This window comes from Giraffa tippelskirchi, chromosome 10, assembly GCF_054371585.1.
Source record: "Giraffa tippelskirchi isolate mGirTip1 chromosome 10, T2T-mGirTip1v1.2.pri, whole genome shotgun sequence".
NCBI classification, from domain to species: domain Eukaryota; kingdom Metazoa; phylum Chordata; class Mammalia; order Artiodactyla; family Giraffidae; genus Giraffa; species Giraffa tippelskirchi.
Window position 1 is genome coordinate 98,470,542 of NC_137284.1, and position 26,518 is coordinate 98,497,059.

Consider the following 26,518-nt stretch of genomic DNA (forward strand, 5'->3'; position numbering starts at 1 on the left):
CCTCCAATGTCCACAGCTATCAGAATTAGTGTGTTTTCTTTTGTGGGAGCTCTCAGTGACCTTTTATGTATTCCATAGACACAGAATCTGTCTAGTTGATCCTGTGCATTTAATTTGCAGCTTGTACAGCTGGTGGGAAGGTTTTGGGTCTTTTTCCTTAGCCACACTGCCCCTGGATTTCAATTATGGTTTTATTTCCACCTCTGCATGTGGGTTGTCCACTGGGTTTGCTCCTGCGGCTGCCCTGGAGGACTTGGTCTGCCCCTGTGAGGGCATGATGTGGAGGTGGTACAGCTGCTTGGGTTGCAGGGGTCTGGCAGCACCAGGCACTCAGGGGAGTTGGCAGCTGGGGCAGCAGGAAATATAGCGCTCTAGAAGGGTATGGCAACCAGTATTGGCCCATACGCTCCAGTATTCTTGCCTGGAGAACTCCCTTACAGAGAAGCCTGGCAAGCCACAATCTACAGGGTTGCAAAGAGTTGGACATTACTGAAGCAACCCTGTGCTCATAGACGCAAAACATTTTTTGCCTGTGGCAGCTCTGCCCCAGTGAGAGTTGAGCGTGAAGGTGGCGCAGCTGCTTAGTTTGCGGTGACCCTGGCAGCACCAAGTGTTCAGGGACACGGACTGCCTCCACCGCAGGAGTTATGGCCCTATCAGGGTCTTTTTTCGAGCCTCTTGTAGCTGGCGATCAGAAGGACTCTTTGGCCAGTCCTTTTCTGCTGCTCTGCCCATTCAGGCACTTAGAGGGCTCCCTTGCCTGGGGTCCTTCTCTGTTGTTTGGCGTGTCAGGCACATAGAGCCGCCCCTTCTGGGGTCCTACTCTGTAGATCCTTGAGTCAGGCACTTAAGGGGGCACCCTGGGTGGGGTCCTGCGCTGTAGTTCAGAGCCTCAGGCGTTTGGTGGGCCAGCCTCTCTATTGTTCAGCTGCCGGTGCTGGCGCGTGGGGCGAGAGAGGCTCTGGTGATGGCTCCACCTCCTACGTGTGACTCAGCAGTATCGCCTTGCAACTCAGCAGTTTCGCCTTGCTTCCATGGCTGCCCGGCATTCCTCCACAGGCATTTCCCATCAGTCTCCTCCCTCGCCTCCCCTCCATCCATCTCTCTGCCGTCAACAGCAGCCCTCACCCTGGGATCGCTCCACTCCCCCCAAACTCCAGCTCCCAGCTGCTGCACCTTCCTGGGGACCATGTCAGGGGTATGTATGGCTGCTGCAAGGACTGTCTGATTCTCATTCTATTTAGGTTGTCACAGATCAGCTGTTTCACTCTCAGCCTTAAATATTTCTCCTCTGACTCAGACAATTGCCCTGATGTGGGGAACCGACCGGACCCCTGCTTCTGTTCCCTGACTCGCCAGAGGGCAGGTCCAGTCCTATTAACACTCCTGTTTTTCCCCCTAGTTCCTTCCTCCTACCGAGTTTTTCGTGGTTCTATATATTCTTTTCCTCTGGTCAGGAATTCCTGTCCGCTCTCAGCTGGTGTTCTTCAGGCACTTCTGTGTCTGAAGGTGTATTCCTGATGTATCTGTGGAGAGAGATGTACTCCACATCTACCTACTCCTCCGCTGTCTTCAGGTTGAGGTTTTGAATGACTTTTTACTTCTCAATTTGTATTCTCCACACTAGATCCTATTGTTTTCAGCAACTCTTTTGAGTAACCCTAGTCACTTTAAGCGGAGAAGGCGATGGCACCCCACTCCAGTACTCTTGCCTGGAAAATCCCATGGACGGAGGAGTCTGGTAGGCTACAGTACATGGGGTCGCTAAGAGTTGGACACGACTGAGCGACTTCACTTCCACTTTTCCCTTTCATGCACTGGAGAAGGAAATGGCAACCCACTCCAGTATTCTTGCCTGGAGAATCCTAGGGATGGTGGAGCCTGGTGGGCTGCTGTCTATGGGGTCGCACAGAGTCGGACACGACTGAAGCGACTTAGCAGCAGCAGCAGCAGTCACTTTAAGTGGGTGCTTCCCTGTTGGCTCAGTGGTAAAGAATAAGCAGGAGACGTGGGTTTGGTCCCTTGGTCAGAAAGGATCCCCTAGAGAAGGAACCCACTCCCGTATTCTTGCCTAGGAAATCCCGGGGACAGAGAACTAGGCATGCTACAGTTCATGGAGTTGCAAAGAGTTGAACGTGACTTGGCGACTGAGCACATGCACAGTCACTTTAGGTATTTTTCCTGGCAGGTTACATTCATCGAGTAGAGAAGAAAATGAGAAGGGTCTTAGAGACTTTCAGATTATGTGCTGAGATAGCATGTACTGCTTGAGACACTTGTAATACTTGAGAACCCCACAGTCTTTGTAGTCAGACAAAGTTGGTACAAGTCCTGAAGAGGAAAAGTTAAAATTTTACATAATCTCCTTCTCCTTCTGCCTCTGTAACTCAGCTTGTCCCTTGCAAAGTCTAGATCACATAGGTCATGTAGTCTCTGAAAGTGGGAACTTGCAATACTAGGAACTGGAGTTTATCTCACTCACCCTTGTCCTGCTCTTTGCAATTGCCCAGCCCCTGCAAACCTGCTTAGTCATGCCTGTCCAGGCCAGGCATCCCCCTCCCCATCTTGAGTGCTGTTCCCATGCACGTGAAACCCCTTAGTTTAAACTAGCCTATTAACAGCTAGTGTTATCCACTACAATCTGTTTATAAAAACTCGGTAATCCCTTTGTTTGAGGCTCAGAGCTTGGAGTGTACACTCCTCTGGGCCCGCCGATGCAATAAATCGGAGTTCTACAACTCTCCGAGTGTGGTCCTTGGTTTCTCCAGTACTGGTTTCTACAACAGTCGCTGCTCTACAATTTAAGGGTTGTGTGATCTCGAGGATTCACTTAATCTCTCTGTGCAATGCATAAATTGGCAACTATTCTAATAACCACCATATTAAGTTGCTGGGTTTCCCTGGTGTCTCAGATGGTAAAGAATCTGCCTGCAATGCAGGAGACACAGGTTCAATCTCTGGGTGGGGAAGTTCCCCTGGAGAAGGAATGGCTACCCACACCAGTATTCTTGCCGGGAGAATTCCGTGGACAGAGGAGACTGGTGGGCTAAAATCTATGGGGTCACAGAGTCGAACACGACTGAGTGACTGAGCATAATATTAAGCTGTTAGTGAGGACTAAACGAGAGAAAGTGCATAAGGAATTTAGCATAACCCCATGGATATGTTTAGTTTAGTTCAGTTCAGTCACTCACTCCAGTCTGACTCTGCGACCCCATGGACTGCAGCATGCCAGGCTTCCCTGTTCATCAGCAACTCCCAGAGTTTACTCAAACTCATGTCCATCGATTCAGTGATGCCATCCAACCATCTCATCCTCTGTCGTCCCCCTCTCCTCCTGCCTTCAATCTTTCCCAGCATCATAGTCTTTTCAAATGAGTCAGTTCTTCACATCATGTGGCCAAAGTATTGGAGTTTCAGTTTTAGCATCAGTCCTTCCAATGAATATTCAGGACTTATTTCCATTAAGATGGACTGGTTGGATCTCCTTGTAGTCCAAGGGACTCTCAAGAGTATATTCTCCAACACTGCAGTTCAAAAGCATCAATTCTTCGGTGCTCAATTTCTTAATAGTCCAACACTCACATCCATACATGACTACTGGAAAAACCATAGCTTTGAATAGAGAGAACTTTGTCGGCAAACTAATGTCTCTGTTTTTTAATATGCTGTCTAGGTTGGTTATAACTTTGCTTCAAAGGAGCAAGTGTCTTCTAATTTCATGGCTACAGTCACGACGTGCAATGATTTTGGAGCCCCCAAATAAAATCTCTCACTGTTTCCATTATTTCCCGATCTATACCATGATCTTAGTTTTCTGAATGTTGAGTTTTAAGCCAACTTTTTCACTCTCCCCTTTCACTTTCATCAAGAGGTTCTTTATTTCTTCACTTTCTGCCCTAAGGGTGGTGTCATTTCCATATCTGAGGCTGTTGATATTTCTCCTGACAATCTTGATTCCAGCTTGTGCTTAACCCAGCCTGGCATTTTTCATGATGTACTCTTCATATAAGTTAAATAAGCATGGTGACAATATACAGCCTTGAGGTACTTCTTTCCAAATTTGGTACCAGTCTCTTGTTCCATGTCCAGTTCTAACTGTTGCTTCTTGACCTGAATCCAGATTTTTCAGGAGGCAGGTCAGATGGTCCGGTATTCCCACATATTTAAGAATTTTCCATAGTTTGTTGTGATCCACATAGTCAAAGGCTTTGGTATAGTCAATAAGGCAGAAATAGATGTTTTTCTGGAACTTGTGTGCTTTTTTGATGATCCAATGGATGTTGGCAATTTGTTCTCTGGTTCCTCTGCCTTTTCTAAATCCAGCTTGAACATCTGCAAGTTCACAGTTCATATATTGTTGAAGCCTGCTTTGGAGAATTTTGAGTATTACTTTGCTAGCATGTGAGATAAGTGCAATTGTGTGTTAGTTTGAACATTCTTTGGCATTGCCTTTCTTTGAGATTAGAATGAAAACTGACCTTTTTCAGTTCTGTGGCCACTGCTGAGTTTTCCAAATTTGCTGGCATCTTGAGTGCAGCACTTTCACAGCATCATCTTTTAGGATTTGAAATAGCTCAACTGGAATTCCAACACCTCTACTAGCTTTGTTGGTAGTGATGCTTCCTAAGGCCCACTTGACTTTGCATTCCAGGATGTCTGGCTCTAGATGAGTGATTACACCATCATGATTATCTGGGTCATGAAAATCTTTTTTATATAGTTCTTCTGTGTATTCTTGCCACCTCTTCTTAATATCTTCTGCTTCTGTCCTTAATTGTACACATCTTTGCCTGAAATGTTCCCTTGTTATCTCTAATTTTCTTGAAGAGATCTCTAGTTTTTCCCATTCTATTGTTTTCCTCTTTTGCATTGATCACTGAGGAAGGTTTTCTTATTTCTCCCTGCTATTCTTTGAAATTCTGCATTCAAATGAGTATATAGTTCCTTTTCTCCTTTGCCTTTATCTTCTCTTCTCAGCTATTTGTAAGGCCTCCTCAGACAACGATTTTGCCGTTTTGCATTTCTTTTTCTTGGTGATGGTCTTGATCCCTGCCTCCTGTACAGTTGTCATAAAGCTCAGTCCACAGTTCTTCAGGCACTCTATCAGATGTAATCCCTTGAATCTATTTGTCACTTCCACTGTATAATCATAAGGGATTTGATTTAGGTCATACCTGAATGGCCTCATGGTTTTCCGTATTTTCTTCAATTTCAGTCTGAATTTTGCAATAAGGAGTTCACGATCTGAGCCACAGTCAGCTCTCAGTCTTGTTTTCACTGACTGTATAGAGCTTCTCCATCTTTGGCTGCAAAGAATATAATCAGTCTAATTTCGGTATTGACCATCTGGTGATGTCCATGTGTAGAGTCTTCTCTTATATTGTTGGAAGAGAGTGTTGACTATGACCAGTGTGTTCTCTTGGCAAAACTCTGTTAGCCTTTGATCTGCTTCGTTTTGTACTTCAAGGTCAAATTTGCCTGTTACTCCAGGTATCTCTTGACTTCTTACTTTTGCATTCCATTCCCCTATAAAGAAAAGGGAATCTTTTTTAGGTGTTAGTTCTAGAAGGTCTTGTAGGTCTTCATAGAACTGGTCAACTTCAGCTTCTTCAGCATTACTGGTTGGGGTATAGACTTGGATTACTGTGATATTAAATGATTTGCATTGGGAATGAACAGAGATCCTTCTATCATTTTTGAGATTGCATCCAAGTACTGCATTTCAGACTCTTTTGTTGACTATGATGGCTACTCCATTTCTTCTAAGGGATTCCTGCCCACAGTAGTAGATATAATAGTCATCTGAGTTAAATTCACCCATTCCAGTCTATCTTAGTTCACTGATTCCTAGAATGTCGATGTTCACTCTTGCCATCTCCTGTTTGACCACTTCCAATTTGCCTTGATTCATGGACCTAACAGGGATTCCCTGGTGGCTCAGACGATAAAGCATCTGCCCGCAGTGCAGGATACCCGAGTTCGATCCCCGAATTGGGAAGATCCCCTGGAGAAGGAAATGGCAACCCACTCCAGTACTCTTGCCTAGAAAATTCCATGGATGGAGGAGCCTGGTGGGCTACAGTCCATGGCGTCGCAAAGAGTCGGACACGACTGAGCGACTTCACTTTCACTTTCATGGACCCAACATTCCAGATTGCTATGCAATATTGTTCTTTACAGCATCAGACTTTACTTCCATCACCAGTCACATCCACAACTGGGTGTTGTTTTTATTTTAACTCCATCTCTTCATTTTTTCTGGAGTTATTTCTCCACTGATGTCCAGTAGCATATTGGGCACCTACTAACCTCTTGAATTCATCTTTCAGTGTCCTATCTTTTTGTCTTTCATGCTTTTCATGGGGTTCTCAAGGCAGGAATACTGAAGTGGTTTGCCATTTGCTTTTCCAGTGGACCACATTTTGTCAAAACTCTCCACCATGATCCGTCCATCTTGGGTGGCCCTACACAGCATGGCTCATAGTTTCGTTGAGTTAGACAAGGCTGTGGTCCATGTGATCAGTTTGGTTAGTTTTCTGTGATTGTGATTTTCATTCTGTTGGCCCTCTGATGGATAAGGATTAGAAGCTATGGAAGCTTCCTGATGGGAGAGACTGACTGAGTGGGAAACTGGGTCTTATTCTGATGGGTGGGGCCATGCTCAGGAAATCTTTAATCTAATTTTCTGTTGATGGGTGGGGCTGTGTTACCTCCCTGTTGTTTGACCTGAGGCCAAACTATAGTGGAAGTAATGAAGATAATGGCTATGTTTAGTTAGCACCCTGTAAATAACTATGGCAACTATTATCAAATATTTGCTATTTCCTAACAAATTTTTATTTACATAATTTTTTTTGTAAACTATTTGGCAGCATGCTATTACCATAATTTTCTATTAACATATTCCAGCATTTCTGTCTATCTAGCCATACATCAAGCAACTTGATTATTACAGAAAGAATTTGAAGTTTATAGAAATTTATAATTTTTAAAGTACTTCACTATACAATAGTATTAGACTTCCTTGGTGGCTCAGATGGTGAAGAATCTGCATGCAATGCAGGAGAACTGGGTTCAATCTCTGGCTTGGGAAGATCCCCTGGAAAAGGAAATGGCAACCCACTCTGGTATTCTTGCCTGGACAATTCTATGGACAGAGGAGCCTGGCAGGCTACAGTTCATGGGGTCGCAAAGAGTTGGACACGACTGAGCGACTAACATACATATACATAATAGTTCATTTATATGTCATAAATATTCAAAATCTCAGCATTAAAGTGATGAATGACAGGTCTTAGATCACATAACCCATATTACAGCTTGTCACTCTAAGCTATTTTGAACTTATCAACACGAAAGTGGTATTTGTACTTCGTTGGACATTATTACAGATGCAAGGACACTGTAGTAAATAAAATCAAGATGCTGCCTTCATTTTACTTAGTTTTAAGTAGGAATTATAGGCAATTAACAAATTTAAAAAAATAGTAAAATGTAGTAAAAAAATACATAATACTTTGATGTACTATTAGTCCTGTGATGAAAATAAAGGATGATAATACTATAGACAATGATGAGAATAGAGATATATGCTTTGGACACATGATCAGGGAGAATACTATAGAATAGGTGGCATTTGAACAGGGATCACAAAGCTATGAGTGTACAAGTTGCACAAAGGACAAGGCCAGGCAACAGAGAGAGCAAATGTTAAAAAGGCTGACTGTGGAAACAATTTAGCCTGTCTGAGGTATTGAAAGGCCAATGTGCTGTATCATGGAGAAAGTGGAAGACTGTGATAGAGACTTGGGTATAGAGACAGGCATTGCTTCTGGGCTAGAATTATAGCCATATGTGTCTGGTAATATTAAGATATTTGTTCCCAATTTTACCATGACTAGATTACTTAGGATATAAGCAAGTTATTACAGCTTCTCCTTCGCCATATGAATTGAAGTAGTGTGATTGGTGCACTGGTAACTAGGATATTTCTTGAGCCAGTCATTTGTTGTATTGAATGTCTTTTTCTGACAAATACTTTGCACATAGAGATGACTCATAAGTATAAGAAGGCAAAGCATACTCTAAAACATTTGAATGTTGGCAAAAGCTTTCAGGGCCCTCTTCAACAGTGTGGAAATGATACAGATCATCATTCATTCCAACCCTTCTCCTTTGGGAAGAAGCTATGTCACTTTGGTAGAACTGATTCCACCCCAAGTCTCAAGTGTATATTTTTGCAATAGGGATTGGTTCAGGTAACTCAGGCTTACAAATGACTCATGGCTTTTCCTTGGCAACATACTTGGTAGTAAAATGTAGTAAAGCTCAGGAACCTCAATACCTTCATTTAATGATGTTGCAAAGTGATTTGCTTGCTGTCTCTTCGTGTTTGTGAACAGGGCAGCATGTAGGACTGGTTACTGCTGGAAGCCATATTGTCCTCTGGAGGAAAGTCAGCCCAAGGACAAAGTTGGTGTATGTGGGGAGAAAGAAGCTGTGAGAAATCCAGAGAAACATGGCTGGAACACTAACTGACTCCCACCTAAATCCCACTTTATCACAAATCTTTTTAACTTCTGTTGTTTAAAAGAATTCTGCTTTAATACTTCAGCTAGCTTGGATGGGAATTTCTGTTACAAACAAAACATGCTAGTATATACACCAAACAGACTTGGCCATGTGGGTGAGACATGGTCACTTGCAGAGCAGCAGGCATGACTCCCATGTGTTTATGTTTAAGATGGGAGCAGAGGATTGAGAAATTCTCCATCTGAGCTCTTTGCAGGCATCATAAAGTCATTCTCATACCAAAACCCCCATTTCCTTATCTTTGGGACATGTATCCAATGTGATAAGTCCCTGTAAGCCTGAGATATGTGAAAGAGGAAATTTAGATGTCAGAGAGACAGCTGTTTTTCCTTTTCAAACCCAGGGAAACCTGGTCACAATTCCTTTCTGCATCCCCTTTACTGTTCCTAGATTATTTTTCTTATTGATGAAAATAATTTACATGATTTAAAAAGCTGTTCTCTTGATATTCACAGAATGCATGTAATTCTGAATGCAAAAAGGACAGGAACATCTTTACTATGTCAAACTTTTTCCTTATGGCAAGTTTTATGTACCTAAGAGTGTTCTGTAATTTTTTTGTAAGATCTTCCACAATTTTATTATGTTTATACCTCTGTTTTAAAACTTTTTCCTCCATTAAGATGCAAATTTTTTACATTGGAATTATTCTGTGCTTAAATTTGGGGTAGACTTTTGTATTTCTAGGAACTTGTACATTTCATCTAAGTTTTCTAATTTGTGAGCACATAATTATTCATACTATTTCCTTATAATACATTTTACCTTTGTTAGATTGGTAACAATCTGATTCTTGATTTTAGTAATTTGAGTCTGTTATTCATATTTCTATATTTTTTTTTCTTGGTCAGTCTGTGCCAGTAATCCACGTATGTTGACATTTAATCCAAAGAATTGTGCTGGATTTTTTGTTAGTTACAACAATATATTTATAGATGTTCTTGAATTTTCTATATTGACAGTCTCTGAGAAAATTTTTTCTTCCTTTGTAATGCTTATATCTTTTAGTTCTAAATTATAAGTTTATTGACTCCTATCAATAGTTGAGTGTGAAACTAGCAATGATACGGGCTTTCTGACTTTACTGATATCAATAAAAATTTTAAGAAAAAAGTATTCAAAATTGGAAAAAGGTAAAAAAGAATACTGGATGCTTTTCCAGTGCTTGTAACTTTGACTTTTTAATTGACTAAATGATTTTACAACTCTGAAGGGGTAAATGTGAACTGGCAGAACAATTGATTGTGATATAAACTATTAAAACTCAACATTCAGAAAACTAAGATCATGGCATCCAGTCCCATCACTTCATAGCAAATAGATGGGGAAACAATGCAAACAGGGAGAGACTTTATTTTCTTGGACTCCAAAATAACTGCAGATAGTGACTGTAGCCATGAAATTAAAAGACATTTCCTCTTTGGAATAAAAGCTATGACCAACCTAGACAGCATATTAAAAAGCAGAGACATTACCTTGCTGACAAAAGTCCGTCTAGTCAAAGCTATGGTTTTTCCAGTAGTCGTGTATGGATGTGAGAGTTGGACCATAAAGAAAGCTGAGCACTGAAGAATTGATGCTTTTGAACTGTGGTGTTGGAGAATACCCTTGAGAGTCCCTTAGACTGCAAGGAGATCCAACCAGTCAATCCTAAAGGAAATCAGTCCTGAGTATTCATTGGAAGGACTGATGCTGAAGCTCCAATACTCTGGCCACCTGATGGGAAAACTGACTCACTGGAAAAGACCCTGATGCTGGGAAAGATTAAAGGCAGGAGGAGAAGGGTATGACAGAGAATGAGATGGTTGGAGGGCATCACTGACTCGATGGACATGAGTTTGAGTACACTCCGGGAGTTGGTGATGGACAGGGAAGCCTGGCATGCTGCAGTCCATGGGGTCGCAAAGAGTCAGACAGAACTGAGCAACTGAACTGACTGACTGAGAGAAAAGCAAATAATCCTTGCCCATAGCAGTGCAAAAGAATCTTGTCTGGTAGTCATGCAATTGATTTTAATACAAGTTTATTTTGTGTTTATATGATAAAACTTTTTAAAGCTCTGCTTTGGCAGTGTAAATGTTTATACATTTTTTTTAGCAATAAATATTAAACTTGCTAAAAGTTTTTAGTAAATTGTTTTTCATTGTAGTGAGGTTCAATCTGTTCATATATGTGGGAGCTGTAGGGGGTATTTGTCTGTTTTTTTTTTTTACTTTCGTTTTATTTAGTTTTTTTTCTTTTTTTTAAATTTTATACATATGGATATCCAATTTTCCAAGTACCATTTGTTGAAAAGACTATTCTTCTTCCACTGAATTGTCCTTGTACCTTTGTTGAAAATCAATTTTTCATGTATTTGTAGGTATATTTCTGGGCTATCCTGTTCTATCGACCTCTTTTAACTAATGTATGCCAATACTACACTGTCTGGATTACTGTACCTTTAAAACTTGTCTTGAAAGCACATAGTATAGGTTTAAGAACTTTTTTTCTTCTCTTTCAAGATCCTTTAATTTTCCATATGAATTTTAGAATCAGCTTGTCAGTTTTACACATTGACAGCTGAAATTTTGATTGGGTTTGTTGTGACTATAAATCAGTTTTGGAAGATATAGATTCATAACAAAATGGAGTCTTTAGACCAACCACTGAATTTTGTAGAGTTCATCAGATTTTCCACATGTTGTCTGTTAATAAAGAGAATTTTACTTATCTTTTCTCAATTTGAATTCCTTTTATTTCTTTTTCTTGCCTGACTATTTCATTGGCTAAACCCATAGCAGAAGTTGAACAACAATGGTGAGAGCAGATATCCTTGTATGTTTCTGACCTTTTGGGTAGAAAATATACAAAATCTGTAAAGAATTTTTTTCAATCTATTTCAGAAGGCAGAGACTGATATAAAAAAATTAAAGTTCAGACTCAGAATCCTCAGTAAATACATCAAGCTTTTGTTTGAAAAAGTCTATGCCCAGGAGTTGAGATTATACACTAAGTATTGGATTTGCCCTTGAAATATAGCAAAACTGGAATCATATTCATTTTCAGTCAGTTCAGTCACTAGGTCATGTCCAACTCTTTGCAACCCCATGGACTGCAACACAACAGGCTTCCCTGTCCATCATCAACTCCTGGAGCTTGCTCAAACTCCTGTCCGTTGAGCTGGTGGTTCCATCCAACCATCTCATCCTCTGGCATCCCCTTCTCCTCGTGCCCTCGATCTTTCCCAGCATCAGGGTCTTTTCTAATGAGTCAGTTCTTCATATCAGGTGGCCAAAGTATTGGAGTTTCAGCCTCAGCATCAATCCTTCCAATGAATATTCAGGGCTGACTTCCTTTAGGGTTGACTGGCTTGATCTTGCAGTCCAAGGGACTCTCAAGAGTCTTCTCCAACACCACAGTTCAAAAGCATCAATTCCTCAGTGCTCAGCTTTCTTTATGGTCCAGCTGTCACATCCATACATGACTGCTGGAAAAAGCATAGCTTTGACTAGACAGACCTTTGTTGGCAAAATGATGTCTCTGCTTTTTAAGATGCTGTCTATGTTTGTCATAGCTTTTCTTCCAAGGAGCAAGCATCTTTTAATTTCATGGTTGCAGTCACCATCTGCAGTGAGTTTGGAGCCCGACAAGATGCAGTCTCTCACTGTTTCCATTGTTTCCCTATCTATTTGCCATGAAGTGATGGGAAGAGTTGCCATGATCTTAGTTTTTTGAATGCTAAGTTTTAAGCCAGCTTTTTCACTCTCCTCTTTAACATTCATCAAGAGGCTCTTTAGTTCATCTTCGCTTTCTGCCATATGGGTGGTGTTATCTGCATGGCTGAGGTTATTGATATTTCTCCCAGCAATCTTGATTCTCGTTTGTGCTTCATCAAGTCTGGCATTTCACATGATGTACTCTGCATATAAGTTAAATAAGCAGGGTGACAATATACAGCCTTGACGTACTCCTTTCCCAATTTTGAACCAGCCCATTGTTCCATGTTTGGTTCTAACTGTTGCTTCTTGATCTGCATACAGATTTCTCAGGAGGCAGGTAAGGTGGTCTGGTTCATTTTAACAAAGCCTAAAACAAAATTTTGATAGCTGCAGTTTACCTCCAATGATTTAACCTTTTGCTGAAAGAAAAGTTTGTACTCTACAGAGGAAAATAACATAATCCAGAGTTTTTCCACTCCATCTTTTACAATAGTTGGAATATAATTCACTGTCACTAGACCTGTGAAAAAGTAGAGAAAAATTACTGATAAAAAAGAAATTCTTTTAAGTCAAAAGGTACAAATCCAGGTATAATCCTGATATTGGATTTAGCAGGAAATGACTTAAAAACAACACATTTTCAAAATGTTTTACTTCTGAAAAAATCCTATTTTGGATTTAGAAGCTAATTAAAAGCTTTCTTTCTTTTTCTGCTTCTGGTGAAACAATTCTGGCATTATCATTAGTAAGCGAATGACCTCATAAGAGTAGGAAATAGATCAGTTTCACAAAATTAAAAAAGCAACATCATAAATAAAGTTAAAATGCATTATCCTTGTTGAAATTGCAAATTTAAAGATAAATAATATACAATGTTGTGCCTATCATATTCAGAAAGGTGAAAACAAATGTTAAGATGGCATTCTGTTACTACTTGGAGGCTTTAAATTGTATGTACTCAACAGCATGACATTATATGCCAGAAGTCTTAAGATTGCTAATATTTTTGATACAAATTTCACTTCTCAAAATACATAGTAAGAAAACAATGTTGAGTGCAAGCAAATATTTATATATGTTTGTTTATTCTAACCTTATTGACAATAGCACAATGTGAGGAGCACATACATTTCCTGAAAAGTTGGATGATTAATTAATTGCTCATCTTTTTTAAGAAGTATGCAGTCATTTAAAATATTCATTTATTTCAAATAAACAATATATATGTACATGATTGGTGGCTCACATGGTAAAGAATCTGCCTGCAATGTGGGAGACCTGGGTTCCTTTCCTGGGTTGGGAAGATCCCCAGAGAAGGGACGACAACCCATTCCAGTATTTTTGCCTGGAGAATTCCCATGGACAGAGGAGCCTGGTGGGCTACAGTCCATGGTGTCACAAAGATTCAGACACTACTGAGTGACTAAGCACAGCACATGTATGATATACATACATACATATAACTGTATAATCATAAATCATATATTTTCAATTATTTAAATAAAATTATATGCATGAAACAACTGGAAAAATGTATGTGTGTGTTTGTGCTCAGTTGCTCAGTTGTGTCTGACTCTTTGAGACCACATGACTGTAGCCCACTAGGCTCCTCTGTCCATGGGATTCTCCAGGCAATAATACCTGAGTGGGTTGCTATTTCCTCCTCCAGAGAATCTTCGCAGCCCCGGGGCTGAACCAATGTCTCCTGCATCTCTTGCATTGGCAGGAAGATTCTCTACCACTGAGGCATCTGGGAAGCCTTGGAAATGTGTATAGCAATATTAATATTGATCATTTTTAGCGATAAAACTATAATTCAAAATTTATTATATACATGTTTCTGTATCTCCAACAATGTTGGGGTAAAGTGTCTTATCCTCTCTTTCACACAGAGAGTCTCTCACTTTCTTGCCCTTGTGCCCTCATATCCTCCAGAATGAGCATGCTTCTTAAATCCGCATGCTAATTAATCTTCATGAATCACTTAAAATTTCTTCTCCTTCAAGAAGCTTTCCATAGACCTTCTGGCTGGAAATAATTTTTACCGTGTCTAAACTATCATGGCACATTGTCTCTACCTTCTTATGGCCTTATCACTTGCCATCTTGGACTATAACTATTCATATCTTATGATTCAAAGAATAGTAGACTTTAAGTTCATTGAGAATAAGGATCTTTTAAAACTTTTTGTGTATTTTATAGCATCTAGCTTACTCCATAGCTTATGTGTTTAAAAAATTCTGTTGAATGAATAAATTTATGAAACATAGATAACAATCAAAATCAATAATTCAGTAATCCAGAATGCACTTTGTAAAAATATGTATGTATTTCAGGATATTGTCTAATTAAGCTATGTCTTTCTTAGACAACAATTTACTATCTTAATAACAGATATGTGCATGATGATTTTCACTTACCAGTCATAGTTGTGAGTACTCTATATAAATACTAAATACACTAAAGACTAAATATACTAAATGCTAAAAATATTAAATCTTTTATATTACTCTATGGAGAAATTTAGACATGCAGAAATTAAGTAGCTTGGCCAAATTCACACAGCTATCAAGAATTGGAACCTAAGCAGTCTTATTCATGAAATCTTGCTTTTAGATGTATTACAGTGTCATAAGTTTTTCCTGAGTTTTCTGAAATGTTGTATGCCTTTGAAAATTAGTGGTTATGAGAAAATTTTCATGTGAGTGTAATTAAGGTTTTGGGATGGATTACATATATAAATATTTGAACTTTTTAATATTTATATGATATATGTATGTATACATGAGGATGTGTGTATAAATACACATACATATTTTTTCCTGATGAATGATATTCAGTGCCCAAACAATTCAAATTAAGAGCTAATACTGGTTTCCCACAGTATCAACTGCCCATTCTATTTGCCTTCATGTTTAATCTTTGTATTAATTGACTCTAGAGTTATTCCCAGAAAGTCACTTGAAAATACTCTTGAAAAGTAATTGATGGCTTTGCAAATAAATGTAGATAGTTTATTAGGCAATGCAGATAGTTTATTAGGATGGTGTTAATTACCATCCTTCTTATGCAGGAATAAGACTAGATGAATTTGTTTCTGTGGAAGGGAAATATGGAAGCAACAAGCCTAAAATGGTAAAACATGGCTCTGACAGGTATAATCCAGAAGAATAATTTGGAGGGCCCTCTCTGAGTTTTGGGAAGCTAGGGGAAGCTTGGGGATCATTGCTAGTCAGTGCCTGGCAGAGAAAACCAGTAGGTGCTCAAGTCTTAAACTATATTAGAATATTGCTGGGAGTGACTTCATTTGGGATAATTAATTAGAAGAGCACTCCTGGAATATTCTGAAATTACTTGTGATATCTCACTATATATTACCTTAGTTTCTTTGGAAAAAATTAAAATAACAAATGCAGCCTGGCTACAATCCAGGCTATCTGGTTTTCCACATCCACTAGAAAAGTTTACTCAAAACTGAAGAATACAGCTAAATGAGCTAGAAGACTAGCTTTACTCTTCATCATCAAAGATATGTCCAGAATAGTTAACAAATTGCCAATGTCATTTTATCTTTCCAGAAAAAACCAAAAACAAAAACTTGGAAGTGCATTACTTCAGAGCTTCAGAATGCTTATATGTCAACAAAAATAAGTCCATTCAGTGGAAAATGCCATCATAGTTATAATGTTCTTATAGAGAACACTAGCAGGTTGGTTGATATTTTACACTCTTCAGTTTGTTTTTATAACATCATATTGTCATGGTCATTGTGGTGTGTCTTTTTATGCACTACAGACCTTATTAAGTTTGCTGGTAGCACATATGGAAATAGTCTTTTGTGCTTCTAACAATTGCGTTATGTATAACCTGTCAGTATATATTCTATTATAGTTTACTCCCAGAGCACACACATGCTTTCTCCAGAATGATGGATATTCTACAAGCCTGAATTTCTTATTTTTATCCAAAAACACATCTTTTATTTTGAAGCCTGTAAATACCACGAAAAATGACATTCCCATGTATGTGTTTTGTAATTTTTTATCCCCAATTACAAATAATAATACTTGCACGTGGTACATAATTCTAATGATATAATCCAGTCTTAGTGTTTTACTGCCATTCATAAACTGCTTCAGCAGAACTCCTTGTGATTTACAGCATCAATAGAACCCTTTAAATTACATCCTATATTATATTGTAGGGCATGTATTGCCCTGTAGTCTCACATGCAATGTCAGAGACAGAGGGAACAGGAAATGGAGAATTGTGATTTCACTGTAAATCAAAAGCTAAGTGTTGTTTATGAGTACTGGGGTTTTAGCTCATGAGGTCATATTACTTTTGTTCCCTTGTAGCAGTTAGCCTGATGTGGGACAAACTTAATCCAATCAATAATTATTTACCCTTTGACGTTTTTGGCATCAATAAGTAAAGGCAAGTACTAAACATATAATTTATTTCCCTAAAATTAGTCTGTTATTTAAAAAAAAAAAATGGCTGGATATTTACTGTAAGAATGAAAAGGATTGTACAAACTTGCTCCAATGTCATGTATACATGGTAGTTATTCCATAAACGTTTGTTGACTTTTCCATTAGATTTAAAAATAAAATTTCCAAATTAAACCAGTTTATTAACTTGTATTTAACTAAGAATATGAAACAATGAAGGTTGCACTTCAGAAGCTATCTATAGTTACTGATGAACTTGTTTAATTTTTAACTTGGACAAAATGTTTTAATAAGTGAAGTCACAGATACCCAAACTAAAGTTGGATTCAGAGGAGACACAGTTTGTTTCATGGCCAAGTATTTGAAGGGATCACATCATCTTCAGTGATTTAAGACTTAAGATGACAACTATGATTTTTTTCAAAGCATTTTAGGATAGCTTGACCTTTATTTTTCACAGAATAAAGATGTCTTTTGACCTCAGATTTCCCCACAAAACCTGGGGCCAGTAATCAATAGTTAGAAATGAGGGCAGTGATAATTTGTAATTCAAATGCAAGCATCCCATCTGAGCATAACCAGATTTACTTACCTGAGGATAAATCAGTGTAAGACAAAATCAGGGTAAAAAGGCAGGAAAAGAAATGAACCATTTTGGTCTTGTAACCATTACTTACCTCTGGCACGCACGTAGGGAGGTATGCCTGCTTCCTAATGAATACTATCTTGTCTCTTCCAGTTGTCATTTGATGTCTCCAAATACTGTTCATACCATAAGCAGCAACTCTGTGAAAGTTCCATCAACAAAAAGGTATGTATATAGATGGAAAGAGTCATTTAAAAAATAGATTCCCAAGACAACTTGGATTCAGATAGTCTCTAAAGAGGCTGGTAAAGAAATCAAAGAAGTTCATGGGATTCTTTCTATATTCTAGTGTCTAATACTTACCTGCAGGCATATATGAAATAATTCTTAAATAGCTATGGCTACTTAAAATTTACAGAATTGAACCTGTGCAAAGAGTAGTTGATCTCAAACTGACACAAACCAGATAGTCTCTTAATGTTACTCTAAGGAATTTTAAACTGACTCTGTTAAAGCTGAGGTTATTTGCCTTGGGGATGCCTAATGGAAGAGTTATTATAACACTGTCCACAAATAGGGGCCTTGAGAGAGTCAGGCCATAGCACTCCACTGACAGCTAATACACTGGGCCATTGCCATGTCACAGAGATCTCCAAGGTCAAAGGTCATATCTCTCCCTTAATATTTAAATAAAGATACTAGACAAAAGCAAACAACACCTTATTGCCAGTGATGGCTGTTGCTCAATTTATAAGAACCTTTACAAAGTAATGCTAATTCTTGGCCTTCTTAGAATGCATGGTAACATTTCATAAATCCATCTTTTTCAGATGTCCTTGGAAATGACAGTTATAAAACTACAAATGATTTGTAATGCAAAATGAGACTGACAGACTTAAAGATTAGGGATCTGTATACTAAAATGACTGTGATTTTAGCTAACAAAAGGCATAAAGTGCATTGATAAATAGCTGATAAAGTAACTCAAAATAGTTTCAAATACTCTTAGTAAATGCCAGGATAACAATAATAACAAAAAAACTTATGGTTATAATGTTACAAGTAGCAGTTCACATCAAGATAATGGAACAAAATTCCTCTGTGTAGGTCTGCTGGAAGACAGCAAAACAGTTATGCTTTTTTTCCTCCTAGGCAGTAGAGTTTTTTTTTTTTTTTCTTATGTCATTTTTTTTTATATGCCGACCTATGAACTTGATATTTTATATCTTTAAGAAACATTGGACAATTTGAACTTAATTATATATTTTTTCCTTAACTTTTTAAAAAGCAAGTCAACAAAGTGCCTTATCGAATTAACTTAGCTAAGATGCTGCTGCTGCTGCTGCTAAGTCGCTTCAGTCGTGTCCTACTCTGTGCGGCCCCATAGACGGCCGCCCACCAGGCTCCGCCATCCCTGGGATTCTCCAGGCAAGAATACTGGAGTGGGTTGCCATTTCCTTCTCCAGTGCATGAAAGGGAAAAGTGAAAGTGAAGTCGCTCAGTCGTGTCCGACTCTTAGTGACCCCATGGACTGTAGCCTACCAGGCTCCTCCATCCATGGGATTTTTCCAGGCAAGAGTACTGGAGTGGGGTGCCATTGCCTTCTCCGAAGATGAGTAACACATTAAAACCTAATGAAAATAATCTGCATACTTAATATTCTCTACCAAGGTAACTGATATTAACAGGATAGGTTGAGGCTATTTATTTAAGCAACACACACCAATGGTATTTTCAACTTCTCGTTTTCAGGGAAACTGAAAGTCAGGAAATAATTTGAGACAAAACTGGGATGCTGTAACCTGAGCTTTTGAATAATACTTGAAGAAATGACTAAAAACTACTTTTTTGTATGATTTTGAAAAACCTGAATTATAAGCCTCTTACCCTGCTGCACTTTCAAATATCAAGTATTAATATCAGGCCTGCCTCTGAAAGCATCAGATGCATTCTAAGAGCTTGGATCCAATGTGATCTTTTGCTGGAGAAGAAGCTCACAGCAAACCTATTTTCAGTGCTTTGTTTCTGTTTGCTTCCTACCCCTTTTTTCTCCATATGTCCTCTACTTGAGCTTAATTTCTTCCATTTTATTCTCATTTGTCCTCTGCCTAATGACTGTTCAATAAAAATGAGATTGAACCCATAGCTGTGATACTGCTAGGTGAGGGGGAAAAAAAACAATTTAAAATAAATCAAAACCTTCAGATTTCTGTCCTATATTTGCATTCTGAGAGCTTAAAAGTGAGCCATAAGCCTTTCAATATTAGTGACCTAGAACTAGAATTATAGTCAAGATTTTTTCTGTAGAAGAGCTAATACATCTTTGGAAATAGGAATTAATATATTTTCAAGGAATCTCTAAGTTTTGCTGTGAATAGTTGCATTCATTAGGTCAACTTTACTCAAAGTAGGAAGTTCATTTCTCAACGTTTCTGGAAACCCCATGTGTGCTAAGTTTAGTTAACTATAAAATATATTTGACCAAAGCACGAAGGAAGAATATTTCCTTCCCTTGCTTATTTTTCCAATGCCATAAAATATGCTATCATGTTTACAGTATGTCAGAGTGATGTCATATGCAAACACTAAAACAGATTGTTTTCAGTATGTGGGTAAAAAAAATGACTCACTAGGAGCCCTAAAATCAAAATATTATACTGAGACTATCTGGAGCATACCAAGCAGAAGAGGCTCCTGTAGAAAACAGGGAGTGACTTACCTGTCACATGGCCAACTTATTCTCATTTCTCACTTAGTCCATCTTATGAAATTATTAGAATGAAAAATACAGTACAGTGTGGAGTCAAGCTTCTCATGCAAGAAAACTGGTCACTTCTAGATATTTTGAGTATCATGTCTGCAGTATATATTTCATATGCCCTTAACTTGACATTTATTTATTCACAAGTCAAGAAAACTGATGTTTTTTGAGCTCTTTTAGTGTAATGTTTATTCACTCATTCATTCATTTATTCACTAAACATTTATTGTTTTCCTTGTATCAGAAAAGTCTCTAGGTACTGTGGGGATGAAGATGAACCATACAGGGCCTCCTTCTTTAAAGGCCTAATAATTATCTTGGCATTATACCCTCATCAAATGACTTGGCCTTCTTCTTTTTTATTTTGACTCATCCTCTGTATTAACTGATATACTTTCACTGAAAGAGATAATTGCATTTATCTTTCTTACCTCAATAAGCTGGATTTCCGCAGGAAAGAACTATGCTTCATCATTTTTATAACCCCAAGGTAAATGGTCAGTAAAAATGAATGAATGAATGAATAAACAGGATACATAGCAGAATTATATTTTGTGATCTACAGCTTGCTAGTATTCAATCTGAAATACTTAAACTTCCTGTGACACAGTATTTTCAAAAATCTTAAAACATTCTTTTATTCCAAACCTTGGTTTGGGAAAATTTCAAAGAAAAAGCAGAAGAGGAAGCTCATGATTTGTTTATGGACAGAGGTGCCACTGCTTACTGTGTTGCTATACTTGAGAATAAAATAGACCCAAAGTCAGAATGAGATCCACAGAACTTTCTGCATTTATTCCAATCAAGATATGTCATATTGATGTTTAGAATATTTAAAGCTGTTTAAATGATTCCTCAGTTGTTGTTTCCTTATGCGGTTGTACCTGGTTTGATCTACTGTTTACTCTAATTAACATGCATATCATATGGTCTGATTGTCTTAAATGATTCTTTGTAATATTTCTGCTGTATATACAGGATGTCATCATCACCCCAGCCCCCTGCCCCACCACCCCTCTGGTTGTAACACAGAAGCTTTTTGAGTAACATATTCTTTTTTCTCTTTTTAATACAAATCCAGCCTGGCAGGCACAGTGCTTTGTGTAGACTGGATTGAATCAAAGCAACATTCTCCTACGTTTCCCGTGTATAGGAAGTGATACTAACAAGAATCAGATTTTCCTGGACCCGTAACAGAGGAAACAACTTCTGGCACAGTAATTCTTTGAACTGGAACCATGAGGGCAAGTACTAACGTATCCTTCTATTGCATGCAATGCCTTATGCACCAAAGCAGTTTTTTTGACTGTTGAAATGGACTGAATCAGATATGTGGTACTAAATTTTTTAGGGTATGTGAATATTTTGATTTATTTTGAAAGATTCTGTGTTCACAATTCATCTGGTCAGATCAAGAGTTTTGGTTTTCATTCTATGTAATTTACTTATGGAATGGATTTAAGACAGATGTTTAGGAAGAGGTTTTATAAATATTTGCATTTGATCAGAAGAAGAAGACAACTAATAATCCAAGAATATTAATAATCCAATAATGCAATCTTGTATTGTTGGATTAGTATTTGTTAAGCACCCACAGGATTTGGAGTAAGAAGCCTGGCGCCCATGAGCTGCCATTGATTAGTTGAGTGACCTGAAGCAACATAATTAACCTCTGAGAAACTTGCTTTCCTCATCTGTAAAAATGGGGCTAATTATACCAACCTCAAACGGTTGTTAAGGTTCAAAGGATATCATGGAAGTAAATGTGCTTTTCAAACTGTACAGTTGCTAAAATCATGTAATATAATATCATTTTATTTCCATTAGACTGTGAGCTCTTTTAGGGCTAGGATCATGTATTCATCTTTATAAAAATTTCTACACTTAACAATATTCCTGTCATATACCAGGTGCTCAATAAATGTAGAATGGATGCACAAATGAATAAATTCAGGATATTAGAGCCACAAAATTTCCTCTGATCCTTACTCTCAGACAAGTCACAGTCTAATAAAGGAGATGAATATATCCAATATATTATAATATAATTTAAAATTAAACCTGCACAACCTTAGGAATTTTATGTTAATTATTCATCTGGTAATTTCTCTACTCCTTGTTTTCTGTGAGCAGACATCTGCAGAACAATATGGAAACACAAATTCAAGCTCACGCTGATATGTGCTATTTCCAAATTACTATAAATTTTACCATATGTGCAAAGAGCAATAAAAGAAAAAATAAAAATAAGATAAAAAATCATTTACAGTTGGAAAAATACTTTAGATAACATATCTAGTGAGGAAATCAAGCCTTTATTATGTGCATGCTCTTTCAAAGAAGACAGGTGAACACCCCCATTTACTATTTACCTATATTTGATGTAGGAACAATGGTCTTCCAGAAAATCTATACTGACTGACCTTTGTGATTTCTCATGATAAAGGGAAAGTAAGTGTAATGTTTAACTCTAGTGAAAAATCTTGAATTGATTAAGATGTCAGTTATAATAACTTACATCTCGAGGATATTTCCTAACACAAATGTTCTTATTCACAAACCAGAGAAAGCTCTGCTTACTTAGTAGGTACTTAAATAATTCCTGCTGTATGAATGAACCAGATAACCTCTTGGGTCCTTCTTTCCTCTGAAATTCCTTGAGGATGAAAAGCCTAGAACAACCAGGGATTAAATACTCTAGCCCTCTTTGATGCAGTTGCATCTGGAACCTGAAATTGCTTCTCGGCTGGAAGATGGTGTTGAACACTAATTGGCCACAGCTGCTTTATTGGCAAAGGGACGAAAACACGCACAGTTCACTTCAAAGTTCGACTTAGTCTCACCCCCAATTCAGTGTCAGTCATTTGTGTGGCGCTTGTAAGGTCCCAAAGCACTGGGCATGGGATTTAAGCTGGAGGATTTCAAGTATAGCCACCACATTTATTAAGCAGAGGAATTCTCCTAACAGGATCCTACAGCTGCTGTCTTCATTTTCAGATGCATAATGTTACCTTGTATTTGTATTTCTTCCAAGCACTTTATATCAACATTCCATTAGGGGAAATAGTGATGTCTTTATGTTGAGGATAGAGAAACCAAAGAATAGTTAAGGACCTACTAAGGTGACCTGTATAGTAACAGTGCAGTGACAGTAATCCAATGCTGCATAAATGAGAAATCGGGTCAACTGAGTGCCATTCCATGGGTGTTTGTTTTTTGCTAGAATGCTTTTCTGAAACAGGACATCTGGTACCTACTTGGTGGTTCCTGTTGTTGGAACAGGGATAAGGGTAAAGATGGCATATAAATTCTGGATCATTTTGTTGCAGTCTGAGAAAAGTATATGAAAACACAGTCTCAAACTAAAAAGTAAAATGGAAAATAATGCCCATGTTTAGGGCAGAAAGGACCCTAACTCTCTTCCTTCCTTCTTTTCCTTATTTATTCCCCACCTTGTTTGCATCCAAAAAAGAAGCAAAAAGAGTAATAGCAGGTATGTAAAAATTAATAGTTAAGACAAAGGTCTGTTATAAACTTAAGAATGAAATTGTATTTGCAGAGTTCTTTCTTGTTGTCAGTGTGTATGGGATGTGTGTGTGTGTGTGTGTGTGTGTATGAATGTGATCTTCAAGAAAAGCATAAAGTGGTAAGTGAAGAATGGTTTGTGTCTTCAGCCCCTTGGTCAGACAGACCAAACTGTGACTTTTCTTTTTCCAATGAAAATTCTGGCAAACTTGGAAGATGTTTGTTTCTACCTTTACTCTTCCTTGAGTCTTAAGGTGCTTGTGGAAATTATATTTTTGTGGAACATAAATGGTGAGAAGGATTATGATCAGAAAGAGTGCAAGGAAAGCATTCACGATGTGCACATGCCGATAGAAACAGGGTTCAGCATTGTTAGTGGAAACAGTTATAAACTGAAATGTGAAGTTGTGTTCAAAGAACACACAGCAACCTAGGAATGTGAATAGCTTTATTTTAAAGAGGGAAGAATCAGAAAGGAGGACAAATATGTTGCTTTATATTTTTCTCTCTTAGGATGCTTTTAGCCATTATAATTATTTTTTAAATAAAAAAAAAACTTATTTAAAGCCTATTTACAATTTGAAGCTACTTTTTTCCTCTGAAAAAAATGACATTCTAAATTGGAAACAAAGCTAGGGAAATAAAATTTGAGCAACACTCTGGAGGAAACCTCCCACCCCACCCCCTGCCACCAATTGTCATTTAACTGGCTGCCAGCCCCCAGCCCAAATTTGAAAAGATTCATGAAGCACGCTTCCTCGGAATTATGATGTCCTGTTTATGGGACGTATCAGGCTCTGGTAAGAATGGAAAGATAGGTCCTCTTCAGCATTAACTGAGATATATAAGCACGAGGAATACAAGGGCTGTGAATAACCTGCCTCGAAAATAGGCTCTAAAATTTCATTGTCCTGAGGAGAAATTGAAGAGAGTTTTATTAAAGACAACAGGATGAATTAAAAATGGATAAGAACACTAGGGGCTACACTGAAAGTAAAAAATAGCCCACAAAAATACTCTTTTCCTAAATTTGGATGAAGACCTAAACAGTAACAAAACCTAAAGCTCAATTGTGGTTCAATTTTAAAACAGGTGTGTGTAACAGTCATTATAGAAGCAAATTTCAGAAATTGTTACTGTAAGCAACTGGCTCCCACAGCTATACTTTTCTTAAAAACTGTGACCATAGTTCAGTGCTGAGTTAATACTATACATTTGGATTATCAACTTCTTTCACTTTCTTCTTTATGCCTGGAGCACTTTCTTAAATTATGTAGCTCTGGGTCACATTGTTTCTCTGAACTCAAACTGATGTCCTAGTTTACATTAGAAGTTACCTTACTACGTAATTGGTAAACACAGTCAGTAGACACAGATTTCTCTGGGATTTACTGCGAGATCTCTAACTAGAAAACATATCCTGATTATCATATTTATCATTACCATTGTTTATTGTAGAAAATCATAATAAGTGATTAAAATTAGCTATATATCAAACAGCAAATTAAATGCAATTGTATGAAGAGCAGAGGAAAACTAATTTTAAAACTAAGGAGTGCTAGTTGAATGAGACACTCTAATTCAGAGGCAACTCTTTTCTTAAAGTAACCCGTATTTGGATACTTTCTTACACTGCATTTCCCAGCCTTTGCTGTTTCTCTTTAAAAATAGCATTGAATTAATGTTTTATTGTTAAAGCTATGATTTGTGAGAAAACGGAAAATCCCCAATCCCTGCTCCACCCACAGAAAAGTACTTTGATATTTTATACGTAAAACTATTATCTACGACTAAAGTGTAATTCAAGAAACAAATAGCTTATGCAATGCCTCCAAACTCTGGTTGCTCTCTTTCACAAATCTTGTCTTTCTTCTTAGATACCTGTAACACGTTTTCCAAAACTGAATTTCAAAGAACTTAAATCTCCCTCAAGCATTTTGTTGGCTCCATTCTGGAAAGCATTATTTGCTTGAACAAACCACATATACTTCGGATGAAAGAGGAATTTAGTTGTTGTCTCGTGGACGCTGTCTCAAACAGCGTATGCAAGTTCGGTTTCTCAGATGAAGCATAAACAATAAAACCCCTTTCCAAGGCACTTGCATTTTTTTCCACTAGAGGTCTCTCTTGTAACAGCTTTCCTTTTGTTGGGCTCATTAATTATTTTACTCAAAGGAACAATTCTACCTTTTAGATTGGAATGCTGCACTTAACATGTTATGCTAGAGAAAGATATAATACCTCCTCAGCTTGCTCTCTTCCTTGATGAGTGGATATCAGGTTGACTGAATGAATCATCTTGGGTATTTTATTACACCATGGCTACACTTTGGTAAAGAAGTTTGAACTTTCACCCGATGCTTCGAAAAGTCTCAAAATTTGACCAGTTGAAACAACATGCTACAATAAATATGCCTTATCAAACGAGCACTAGGCAGTTACACTTTGAATTCTCCAGAGAACATCCATGATTTTGGTGCCAACTTAGATCATATAATTGCAAGCCTGAATCATCTTACATTCATTTCTTCTACTTTTGCAAGAAAACATATTTTCTCATTTGTGTAGGGGTATTTAGTTTTTGCTGTTTCCTTGTATAGCCCTTTTATAGAAAGTAAACTATTGAAACATATCCCTATGAAGGGAACATTTTCTTTTTAATTTATGTTTTCTGGGGAAAATGGTAATTAAGAACTTTGTTTTTAACCCTCCCCCCAATTCTCCTGTCATTAATTCACTCAAAAAGACTAACATTCAACAGCATTAAAACAGAAAGAATCTAGAATGAAAATGAACCCTGAATACTCTCAAAGAATAATACAAAATTGCATTGAACAGTACTATAGAATGAAACACACTGACATCAGTCACAAAGCCACTTAAATATTCAGAAAAC

At 37.8% G+C, this 26,518-nt stretch overlaps 1 protein-coding gene across 2 annotated transcripts in view; it reads left to right on the top strand.

The window, feature by feature from the left end:
- Positions 1-857: 857 nt before the first annotated feature.
- LOC145522365 (uncharacterized) overlaps positions 858-26,518 on the top strand; it is a 164,202-nt gene continuing 138,541 nt past the window's right edge. For both annotated transcript variants that reach the window (XM_081531126.1, XM_081531125.1), the window contains exons 1-4: positions 858-1,198; positions 15,875-16,005; positions 17,490-17,561; positions 21,179-21,341. In XM_081531126.1, coding sequence (XP_081387252.1) covers positions 968-1,198; positions 15,875-16,005; positions 17,490-17,561; positions 21,179-21,257 — 513 coding nt within the window. In that variant the 5' untranslated portion in view covers positions 858-967 and the 3' untranslated portion in view covers positions 21,258-21,341. The remainder of the gene's footprint in view (positions 1,199-15,874; positions 16,006-17,489; positions 17,562-21,178; positions 21,342-26,518) is intronic.